Source organism: Terrapene carolina, unplaced genomic scaffold (genome assembly GCF_002925995.2).
Source record: "Terrapene carolina triunguis isolate 2854851 unplaced genomic scaffold, T_m_triunguis-2.0 Scaffold56, whole genome shotgun sequence".
Lineage (NCBI taxonomy): Eukaryota > Metazoa > Chordata > Testudines > Emydidae > Terrapene > Terrapene triunguis.
The window spans coordinates 776,771-789,121 of record NW_020664407.1 but is presented as its reverse complement, the minus strand read 5'-3'; the positions used below and the strand labels follow the sequence as shown (position 1 = coordinate 789,121).

The 12,351-nt window shown below is 41.6% G+C and overlaps 1 protein-coding gene across 1 annotated transcript in view; it reads right to left on the bottom strand.

Annotated features, from left to right (window-relative positions):
- LOC113407917 (phenylalanine--tRNA ligase, mitochondrial-like) overlaps positions 1 to 12,351 on the bottom strand; it is a 301,040-nt gene that overhangs the window by 271,336 nt on the left and 17,353 nt on the right. Inside the window, exon 3 of the mRNA XM_029913232.1 lies at positions 372 to 531. Coding sequence (XP_029769092.1) covers positions 372 to 531 — 160 coding nt within the window. The remainder of the gene's footprint in view (positions 1 to 371; positions 532 to 12,351) is intronic.

Below are 12,351 nucleotides of genomic sequence, written 5' to 3'. Positions count from 1 at the left end.
CACACACACACACACACACACACACACACACTCTATAACTTCGAAACAGCAATGGTGGACAGCCTCCACTCAGTTACAGAGTCTAGTTTATTAAGCTATGGGGAACTTTTATGTTACTTCATGGACAGAGTGGATGTAATAACATACACACAATATGTAATTGTATATAAAATTACTGATTATATCAAAAAGAGCAATCAATAGACTTTTTAAAAACAAATGCAGCTGTTTTAGTGCCATGACAGGTCCCAACAGCTCTCCCTGGCTCTCTCTCTTTTATTATGCTGCATAACCGTTCTCAAAAACTTGGATCCAGGCCTGCCCACCAGTAGACTAGGTGAAAGGGTCTAACACCACATTACAATACTTACCATCACCAAAGAGATTAGTCACAAGCTTTGTGAGCACTTGTTTTAGATTGAATTCCACCAGCCGCACTGCCTCCATGGTGTGTGTCTCCTGCTTGTGTGCTGTGCGATGCCCTTGCTCAAACAACTGTAAACTTTCTCCATCTTTGATGTTGCTGAACAACTAAACCAATAAAACAAAGCACATTGTTTTGTATTAGTGACTTTTTAATGAAGTTTTATTGACTCTAGTAAGGAGTTCAGCTGCTGAGTCTTCAGCATGAAATGGAAATTTAAAGATTATGGTTTTGTATTGGTGTAATTGTGGGCATATTTTTTTCCTGAAGAATCTTTATTATGGACGATGATGCCAACAAATATACAAGAAAAAAACCCAGCTTGACTCTCAAGACCCAGGTTGAGTTTGCAGGGACAGCAGTTAGAAAAACATCTATTTATTTATAGACTGAGCATATTTGTTATGGAAATCAAGAGGCAATAAAAACACTGCATCTTAAAAATCACTTTCCAGAGCAGAGCCAAACACTTCAAAGTAGCCAAAAGTAAGGAAAAATGTAAGAGGAGCTGGAGTTTCTAATTGAAAGATACATGATGTTTGAAACCTCACAGTTTTTTTTATTTTTATTTAAAATTTGTTACAAATTCCATTCTTTAAACAGTAAGATGAACTATCAAACATTCAATCAACTGAGTTTTAAAACTTGATTCTGTACACTATGATTATTTATAGCTACTAATTACAGAAATCTATTTGTAGGTGAGAGATTCATAAATCTGTTTATTTATAGTAACAAATTAAATCAATCTGTTTGGGATGGGAGATTCACAAATAAATTTTTAAACCATTTTGTTACTTCAGAAGTTATCATGATAAATAAGAGTACCTAAAACAGAGAACACAATGTAGTACATCTAAGTTATATCACAATATTAATATATAATAAAATTTGTTGTAGCTTGAAAAATTTTTCAAAATTACAACACTCAATAAAAATCTATGAAAAAATTGTATAAATGAAAGACTATAAACATAAGCTAGCTTTGGAAACCCAAAAATTGTTTCCAAGATCTCAAACTTTGTGTGATTGACCCATCCCTAATAAAAACACTTTGATTCTTCCCAAAGAGACCTGCAGGTCATGCTAGAATTTAAGCCACATTTAGAATAGCCACAATAGAATGTGCCTGCCCATAATATTACACCTGCCTTCCAAATGGATTACCTAAAAATTAGCAGACCTCTCATGTGTATCACCTAGTGGCTGAATCCAATTGTCTCTTCCATTGCACCACAAAGGGAAGCAGGCGGGATGGGTGGTTGAGTGTGTGTGAGAGACTCCCCTCCACAAAGTACTTTGTACCCTATGGGAAAGTGCACTCAGCTGAAAGCAAGAAGTTCAGATTTCACTTCTACTTACTGCTGTTTATATTTCTATACTTCACCACTCTTATTCTTCAGCACGGTTTATACACATTATAGAAGGCAGTCAAATTGCTTTCCCTGTTCTACAAATAAATTAACTGCAAGGCAGCACAAGGTCATTTCAGGCAGCACTGAGAATAGAACCCAGGTCTCTAACAAAGAAGACCCAAGACACATTGTCTTTCAAATTACTATGCCCAGTCAGCATACTTGTCTATCTGGTCTATAGCCATGGCTCTAGCCACTACACAACACTCCCCTCCCAGAGCCAGGAACAGAATTCAGGAATCCAAATCTCAATATACTGCAGCTGCCTACCAAACAGCTGTGTAACCCAATTGCTAAATATGTGTAGTGTCCTTCTGGCATGCCTGGTCCACAACAAAAATAATATATTCTTTGTAGCTTGCGTAATAGAGCGCTGTCCTGGGGATCTGAAAATCCAGGAATCATACCCTACCGATGACCTATTTATTATTCCAGTTTTCTTTTTTTTTTAAACTAATTATTTACTTTAAAACATACTTCAAACAAGATTTTAAAGTTAAAAACCATTAAAATCTCAATAAAGGCACACAAAGTGTAATCAACCACAGGTGATCTGTATATCTCTCACCTGTCAAACAATTTGATTGCCGGCGTCACACTGTGGAAGATCTGAAAGCTGAGAGGCATGACAACAATAAATATACGGGTATACGGGTGGAGAGAGGGCAAAGAAATATGCACATAAATCCTTGTGTACACAACCCCTCTCATCCAGCCTGATGACTCAGGTAATAAAGATTGATGGTAGATCCCTTGAACTTTTAACAGATGGAACAAGGGGAAACTCGGAGGTTAACACTTTTCCTGGAACAGAAGTTTACATAATACAACATACTAATGCCCATAACAGCAGCTAGCTATGGAGTAGAAGACGCAATTTTAGCTCACTTTGCTAAAGGGGTTAATGTAGACATGAAGCTGTTATACTGAAGAAGCCCAGCAGCAGAATGCAAACCCTTTCAAGTAGGGTAACAAACAGCCTTGTAAATATTGTGCATCATAACCAGTTTGCATGGATTCAAATCCCTGATGTTCAGAAAGTTTTCCCATGATCAATTCTTCTTGTAAATCCATAAGTAAAAGTCAATTTTGACACTTTTCTGATATTTGCAGTGTTTGCTGTCTCACAAGAACTGGAAAAGAAGCAGGCTTCTGATGCAACAATGTACATTTTTCTGAGATCAAAGTTATTATAAAACTGTCCTATAATTATTATGTGAACCAAAATATAAAACAAGACAGTTCACAATAAGTAGAGAATCACAGAAGGTAACAATGTACTAGGCAATTGCCTGTTAGAGTCAGAGACACATAGGGACCAGCAGATGTACTTCTTCCCACTTCCTGTCTATTTGATTTTCCAGGTCAACCTCTCCCCTTGTGAAACCAAGTGAAATGGCTTCTACTGACCCTCCTGACTACATTAGATATACTCAGCCGATCAAAGGCACAGAAAATATGCATTTTGATTGGCCCATTTGATAGGGTTACCATATTTCCACAATCAAAAAAGAGGACACGGGGGGAGCCCCGCCCTAGCCCCGCCCCCACCCCGCCCCCATCCACTCCCTCCCACTTCCCACCCCCTGACTGCCCCCCTCAGAACCCTAACCCCCCCTGCTTCTTGTCCCCTGACTGCCCCGACCCTTATCCACTCGCATGGGTGGCAGGGTTGTAGAAATTTTGGTGTTGCCCAGAACCCCCCCCCCACACCTGCCTAAGGCTCTGGGAGGGGGGTTGGGTGGGGGGAGGAGGTCTGGGGTGCAGGTCCTGGGCTGGGGATTAGGGTGCAGGAGAGGTGCAGGGTGCAGGTTCTGGGATAGAGTTTGGGTGCTGGGTGCAGGCTCCGGGCTGGGGGAGGGGGTGGGTGTGCAGGAGGGGGTGAGGGGTGCAGGCTCTGGGATGGAGTTTGGGGGTGGGAGGCGGTGCAAAGGGAGGGGGTGCAGGCTTTGGGAGGGAGTTTGAGGGCAGGAGGGGGGTGTGGGGAGGGGGTTTGGGGATAGGAGGGGATGCAGGGGTGAGGGCTGTGGGTCTGAGGATGAGGGGTTCATGATGCAGGAGGGGGCTCAGGGATGGAGCAGAGGATTAGGGTGTCGGGGATGAGGGCTGGGGCTGAGGGGGTTGAGGCGTTGGAGAGGCTCAGGGCTAGGGTGGAAGGGCAGGGTAAGGGCAGCCTGTCTTCCCATTAGTAGATGGGGGACACTAGGACCTGGGGGCAGCAGACAAGGGAGAGGCAGGCGGGGGGGGGGGTCCACGGGGGGACGGGACGCAAGGAGGGGGGCTGGCAGGTGGAGGCCGGGGACCCATCCAACACTCCCCCGCTCCCTGACTGCCCCCCCCCTTACCATTCTGGCTCCACGTGTTTGCAAAATACTCTGCCCGGTGGGTCAGTTTGTGTGTTACACAGGGCTGCAGACAGAGGGAGGGGGGAGCAGGGGAGGGCTCTGGCTGCTGGAGGCCAATGGGAGTGGGTCAGTTGGCCCAGCCGCCCAATCAGCAGCCGCACTCTGCATGGAAGGGAGGGAGGGAGGCGAGGGAGAAAAAAAACCCGGACATTTTAACCTTGTTACCAATTCCTCCCGGACGGCTATTTAGAGACGCAAAAGCCGGACATGTCCGGGGAAATACGGACGGATGGTAACCCTACATTTGATCTATCCCAGCAAACGTGTCTTGAACTCAAAATGTACTGTGAACAGTATCCTTAACAGTTCACGAATGCCCATAGAGTTAACAAAATAAATAAACAAAAAAAACTTGTAAAATGCTTTTTTAGAAGTTCTAATAAACCACTGCTGACTTTCAAATGCAGGTCACAATTAATCCAGGCTAATTTCTAGCACAAATATCACAGATGTAATGCTGAACAGGGGAAGTTTGAATTTAATTATTAGGAAAATTAGCAGCCAAGATTGGGAGAGTGAGTGGAAAAAAAACCATTACAGTACCACCTGAACTGGTCTAATATTACAAGTCAGGAAGTTACGTGGTTGGGAAACAGAAAAAAGAACCCACGGGTCAGATTCCTATGTTGTGTTCAGCATGTCACAGGAAAAAAGGAAAAGAGGAAAAAAGAAAATAGCAAATAAAATGAGTACTCATCACTCTAACAAAAAGAAAGGCAGCAGCTTTAAAAATTATTTATTGCGCTTTGAAATAAGAACAAGAGGTTCATCTTGCAAGTGACCATTTGAAAGTTAAAAAACACCCTTTTCCCCGCTGGCATTTTTTCTGCATTGCCCAAACAAAACAAATTGTCTCCACCACAGCATCCACTTGACCTTACCGCTAGCTGCACAGATCAATCATCTAAAACTCTATGGCTATGTCTACACTAAGAGCTAGGGCTGTGATTCCCAACTCACACAGAGCTAGAACACTAAAACTGTAGTGTAATCTGGGGTCATTTAAGCTAAGAGCTGCAGAGATATGAACCCTGGGGGGGAAAAAACAGCCATAAAAAAAAAAAAAAGAAAAGAAAGAAAAACCAAAACCCAGTTGGGGAATTTTTTTGTGCAGAATTCAAGCCACCTCTTCTCTCTCTCTCTCCCCCTCCCCCGCGAGCTCAAACTATTGATGTGATGTGGGTCAAAATGGTCACAGTCTGTCAAGTTATACCCAAGGTAGTGCACGGCACCACTAAATCTTTGGGGGACCCAAACTGATAATAGTATTTAAGAAAATATACATTTTTTTTTTTACTGTGTGTATGCAGCAATATGGCTAGAGGGTTCCATTCCTGCCACTTTATGTGCTTTAAAACTTGACTCTTGTAAGTGCTCTAAAATCCAAATGGTTACTCAGACGGCTTTGAAATTTGGTGTGCCTCATCATGGAGGTGCAAGGTAGTATTAGCGATCCAAATTTGGGGGTCAACTGACCAAAGGCTTCCCAAGTTGCAGTTCCCCTCCCCCCCGCAAAAAAAACCCAGTTCTCTTCTGCTGTCCTATACTGTTGAACTGAGAGGTACTAATAATTAGATGAATCTCAGACCTCGTTGAGATGGATGACTGATTCACCCTTCAATTATTATCATTAAGGATAAATTAATCACATGCTCCCTCCTAAGACAAAAGGAGTTTTGGACTGAGTGACTGGAGGTCGCTACAATTTGAGAGTCATGGGGGGATGTAATCCAAGTCTTTGGGGAAACGTTAGACATGAATGCTTCCTGGGAGAAGAGTGGTATTAAGGGTGGAGGAGTGGGGAAATAGAGGGAATGGGGCTGCAGCAAAGGGAGGTGAGCTTTGGGAAGTGGGATAAATGGTGATGGGTAGTAGGGGAGGGGAAAGAGGTTGTACATTTCAGCAACCGTGGGGGTGGCAGAATAAAGGTCTGTGTGTATTGGGGCGTACTGGGGCATTGACGAAAAAGGGTAGAGTTAACTGTGCAACCTTAACCGTGCATTTCCTGGTTTTCATAAGTTTGAGTTTTCCTCAACTCAACCTACTGCAAGGAGACAATATACCACAAAGCAACCTTAACTCTGCATTAATGTCATTTTTTGCCACTTAATTATTAATTCAGATATAACATTAAAACATGTTCACAAAACCTCTTAAAATACATAAATTCAATCATCCAGGAGCTCTGCAGCTTGATGGGACGCCTGGTGCCCAAGTCAGTTTGTTTACTCCTTCCAAGGGAATCACATGCAGCTCCAATAATTTAACTGGGGGGGAGGGAAATTTTTTGTACTGGCATATGTGAAATGGATTAAATGTAGTTCTTGACTGGCAAGCTGCCATATTGCAAAATGCCACCATTAGGATATGCACTAATTAGCATCCTAGCTGGCATGTTCCATAGAAGCCTGATCTACACACAGTTCTTGTATCAGTATAATTATTTCACTAAGGCCTCAAGGATGTGACTTTTTTTTAAACTGATATAGTTATATCAGTACAAGTCCTAATGTGGATTCAAGTTATATCATTACAAAAAATGCCTTATATTGGTATAGTTATTCCCCTTCCTGTACCAGAATAAGCTATCCTGGTATAAGCACATTTTTACCAGTATAACTATGTCCACACTAGGAGGCTTGTACTGCTTTAATTATACCAGTATAAGTAAAGCAGTGCAACTTGTGTGTGTGTGTAAACAAGCCCAGGGAAGCTAACTACTGAATAGGATGGAGAATGACCTACAGTCTCACCCATTTTAGTGCCTATTCTAAACTTTTATGCCAGAGAACTTCTGCATCAGATCACATGGATATATTTTAATAATTTCACATACAACATTAGCACGTCCAAGCTGCAGTCATGTCATGTGTGTTTACTCTTTCAGAGTAGATTGTGAAAAACAGACCATTTTATTATAACCTGTCCACTTAATTTTACAAGCAGAAGAATAAAGGTTTGGTTTAGTGATGTAATAAACAACTGTGTGTCTATCTTGTGTCATGACATGAAGTCTTTCTATTTAATTTTGAAAGCCAAACTTATTGCATCATCCTGCAGGACAGATACACATTCTTCCACTATCTATCAGTACAGCTAGCTAATTCAGCATTAAAAAGGAAGGAGGAATTAGGTGATTTAACCGTATGGCATGATGTCTACTAGTCCAGTGGTTCTCAGAGCCAGTCCACCGCTTGTTCCGGGAAAACCCCTGGCGGGCCGGGCCAGTTTGTTTACCTGCCGCGTCCGCAGCTTCGGCCGATCGCGGCTCCCACTGGCCGCGGTTCGCCACTTCAGGCCAATGGGGGCTGCGGGAAACAGCGTGGGCCAAGGGATGTGCTTCCTGCAGCCCCCATTGGCCTGGAGCGGCGAACCACGGCCAGTGGGAGCCGCGATCGGCCAAACCTGAGGATGCAGCAGGTAAATAAACCAGCCCGGCCTGCCAGCGGGTTTCCCTGAACAAGTGGCGGACCAGCTTTGAGAACCACTGTACTAGTTAGATCAGAATAGGCAATAGCAGGAAGTAAGTCAACATTGGTAACCTCAGGTGGCCAGAAGATACTAATTATTATACAAAAAATAAAAATGGGGCTACATTTCTTTAAAATCTTTTTATAGCATTGATCAACCTGTTTTTTCTCATCAAAAAGTTGACTAGTTTAAAACAATTAAACAGTTTGTAGCTACCTTATTTAATTAAACCTAGGTGTGTGATTCAATGTTTGTGTAACAGCATTAAAGCAAAAAGCTAAGAGTTTAGTAACATGTGTGACACTGCACCCCATATTCTTCAGTGATGTTATTATATGATTATGACATAGTTATGATGCATTTTATGCAACATAAGTCATGTGAGATGTCACTGAAAAGGTTATGATTTGCTGAATATGATTATCCTATTTGTATGCATGTATCACTTTTATATCTGAAGCTATGAATATTGACTATGTGTCTGTATTTCAAATGTAGTTACACCTGGGTAATGCTCACTAGACAAGATGCTTTCAGTCTAGATGGCTGGTTGGGGAAGGGCCTATTCAGGGCAATGAGCCATTAGGAAAAAACAATAGGCCTTAGGAGAAGCTTATCGCCCACCTGGGGAGTCTTCCTGTGAACGCTACAGACAGCCTCCGAGTAATGGCTGCTACGACGCTACAAAGACATGTGATGTGACCCCATGTCTCTAGACTCTATCTTGGGATGTCAGTGTTTTTCCACAGACTGGTCTGGACATACTGGAACAAAGGGTTCCCGCCATATGCAAAAGCTATATAAGGCAGGGAGTGACATCATCTGCGGTTCTTCGCTCCCCACAGAAGATGACTCCCAGAAACACCTGAGGAACAAAGACTGGACTGAGGGAAGTGCTGGACCCAGGCTAAAGGGATTTTTAGTCTGTGACTGAAACACCTGGTAATTCCAAGCTGTAAAGCAAGTGTAGCTTGCCCCTTAAGCACCTGCAGCCTGCTTGTATCATTTCTTAGGGTGAGAATCTGCTAATTCATATCCAATCTATTTAGTATATTAAGCTTAGTTTGCATTTTTTGTTTATTTGCTAGGTAATCTTTTTTGATCCGTTTGCTATCACTTATAATCACTTAAAATCTATCTTTTGTAGTCAATAAATTTGTTTTTGCTTTATCTAAACCCGTGTGTGGGAATCAAAACTCAGGGGCAAAAGGCTGTTGCATATTCCTCTCCACATTGAGGGAGGGGGCAAATTTTATGAGCTTACGCTGTGCAGTTCCCTGTGCAGCGCAAGACGGTATAATTTTGAGTTTATACTCCAAAGGGGGTGCGTGCCTGAGGACCTGGGAGCAGCCTTCCTATGCAGGGGCTGGTCAGAGAGCCTACTTATAACCGCAGCTGGGTGTGCCCCTACCTATATGTATGCTGGTTTAAGTACAGGCTGGAGGGCTTTATAGCTTGTCACAGCAGTACAGTGTGAGAGGGAGCCCAGGCTGGTGGTCAGGGGGCTCAGTGGTACCCCAGTTCCAGGTGGCACCCCGGGGGAAGCCCATCACAACATGTTTGAATGTATATTGTTTTAAATCCTGACATCTCCTTGTCTTGCCAACAAACATGGCACTTAGATAACATGGTTTTGAATGCAGTATAAAAACCTGGGTTAGATAAATAGATTTCTGTCCATCTAATCCAAGGTGTTCATCAAAATAGCATCCTGGTATAAGCAAAATTACACACATTAGGGCCCTGATACAATGAGGCATTTAAACATGGAAGGTGATAATGGAATCCTTTTGTCTCAGTGTTCATTAGCTCAGGAACAGCTACTAACAAGTTTACTTGAAAGTGATACCTTCATTATACTGTCATGTGTTCCCCAGTAATACACCCTGTGCTCTGACTGGCTCCTTATATTTATGCCTGCCCTGTCACAGCACTTCTTCAGAGTCTGCATGTCTGCCTCCCGACTCCACTTTACCCTTATGGAAGGCTTAGTCTCCATCACCAAGAGAAACTCCTGTTTAATTAAACTGTAATTAGAACATGGGGCTCGGTGGGGTGACTAGATGGAGAAGGGCTTAGAAGTTGAGTTAGCCACGCGTACTGTGTGCTTACAAAGAGGGACTTCTCAGGTCAGAAGCCAATTCTAGTGGCAGGGATTTACAGTAGCCAATCAAAATGAAGGAATTTACATTATCCACATATGGTTATAGAGAATTTTTTTCACCAGCTGTATAGTGATTATGCAAATCCCTGTGTTAAGATTATGTAATAAGTACCCTCCACCATTGAGAGTACAAAAAAAATAATAGTAATCAGCATTCTGTGGGTATGTCATCTACACTGCAGCTTGGTGCGAGCCTCTCAGCCCAGGAAGATAGACTTGCACTAGTGGGGCTCAAGCTAGCAGCTAAAAATAACAATGTGGCTGTTCTGGCTTAGAGCAGAGTTCAAGCTCTGAAGCCTAGAGATTGGATGGGCTTGAGAGACTGAGCTTCCGCTCAAATCGGAATGTCCACATTGCTATTTTTAGAGTGCTAATTAGAGTCCCATTACCGCAAGGGCATACCTTCCCAGCTGCAGTGTAGACATACCTTGTATGGTCAACAAATAACCCGAGAATTGCCATTTATTCACAGTATAGGGAGTTGTACAGTATCCCTGGTTCTAACTGAGTGAGAATTCCATTTCAGCATATTCACTCAACACCCGAATGAGTCTAAGTTCTTTCTGAATACACTACTTAAGAATATCTACCTGTCACTTGGGGATGTTCAGATACCACGGTGATGAATCTGATATAAAAACCTAGATAATTAGATAAATAGACACAATTTTGGAGCTCACCAACAATTTTTGACTTTTGTGAAAAATGTGACTCATTTTTCCATTTAAGAAAAAATTTCAATTTCGCCCCCTAATTTTTGGTCAACTCTACATAGATTAATAGAGAACACCTAATCTATCAGTGATGTTAGGATGGCAAAGATTAAGGAAACCCTGATTAAAAGGGGCACTGACAATGTCATAGTATTCTGCCTACTGTTCCTCTCTGTTTTTAAATACATAGCCAATTGGAAAGTTAAAAACATCTGTTTCCTTACCAATTTTTCTACCATATTTACACATCGATTTATTATTGAAAGGTTATTCATATGTATTGAGCTAATAACTTATTTTTGTGAAAGGAAAAAATAAAAATTTTTAAACTTCTTCCTATACAAAATTATAGTTTTCTAAAAGACACAAGAAAAAAAAATTGATTTACCAACCTTGACAATATCCCTATAAATAAGCAAGCAGCTGTACTCTAAATCCACTTACCAATATCGAAGCATTTTCATATTTTTTAAAATATACTGTATTTCCTAAACTGATGGATTAGCAATGATATTTATCTGGAGCTGGTGCATCAACAAGAAAACTTCCTGCCATCCCAAGTAGTCTCTGACACAACAAAACTTGGGCAATCACACCCAATCTAAGCAGAGTCAATCACTGAGATGATGCATGAGCCGGTGTGTTAATAATGGAGTACTCTATGCTGCTTACTGACAAGCTTTTGGCTTGGGAAGAGAGCAACAAAAATCATTTCAGACAGTAAGGCTGCTCAGCTTGCTTAATCTCTGGAAGCTTCAGTCTTCATTCCTCCAAATACAGGAAACAAATTTTATTTTTTTTAAATCTAGCCAAAATGTTTCTTTAAAGGAAGACTAAGTATGTCGCTTGGAATAACAGAGAAAAAGCTATCATATTCAAAGGGTACCAGACTCATAATGATGGATTTCAGGTTCATAATGCTATAATTCTTCATTTCTTTAACAAACTAAACCTTTTCAAATACACCTGTGGATGAAACTTGCTTTTTGTCTCCTGATTAAAGAAGCCGGTACATCTGTTTGATAAATTTGTCTTGAAATACATACTTTGATTTTGAACTGACTTCTGAGTAAGATGGGAGTTCCAAACATTTATTTTATTTATTTATTTATTTATATTTAAAATAATAAAGATGCCTATCCAAGGTCCTAGGTGCTCTAACATAATTAATCATTGTGACCCAGGGACCTCGTTATGCTAACTGGCAGAGGGCATAAAGGGTGCATAAGGGTTACAGAGATCCCCATAGTCTGGTATTTACAGCTCAAACAGCATAATGTAAGGTCTCTAATGACAGCCCGTGTCATACTGTTCATCACTATCATTGTGAGATGTATGTACAGCTGATATCTATGGAGTTATGTATCTGTACAAAAATTATGTTCTTAAAACACGTAAAGTGACACACCCCAGAATCATTCCACCAGAAACATTTCTCTCTCTGGCTATGTGTAAATTAAGTATTGCAACCTTTACAATGGAGGCCCATTTACATATTGAGTCAAAAGCTAATAAAGAGAAGTCAAATCAGCATGAAAGAAGCACACAGGAAAAAAAATAAACTACAGGGGTTTATCCTGTTTGCAAACTAAAACTATGATTTGGGGCGTCTATTTCTAGGGGTCAGATGAACCCAGTGTTTCCTTTAATCTGGTGGGACAAACTGCCTGCAGGCTTAATCTTACAAGAAGAGGACTCAACCAAACTGGCTGCAAATGCTGGGGAAAGAACATGGGGTAAGCTATCTTGTAGGAGACGG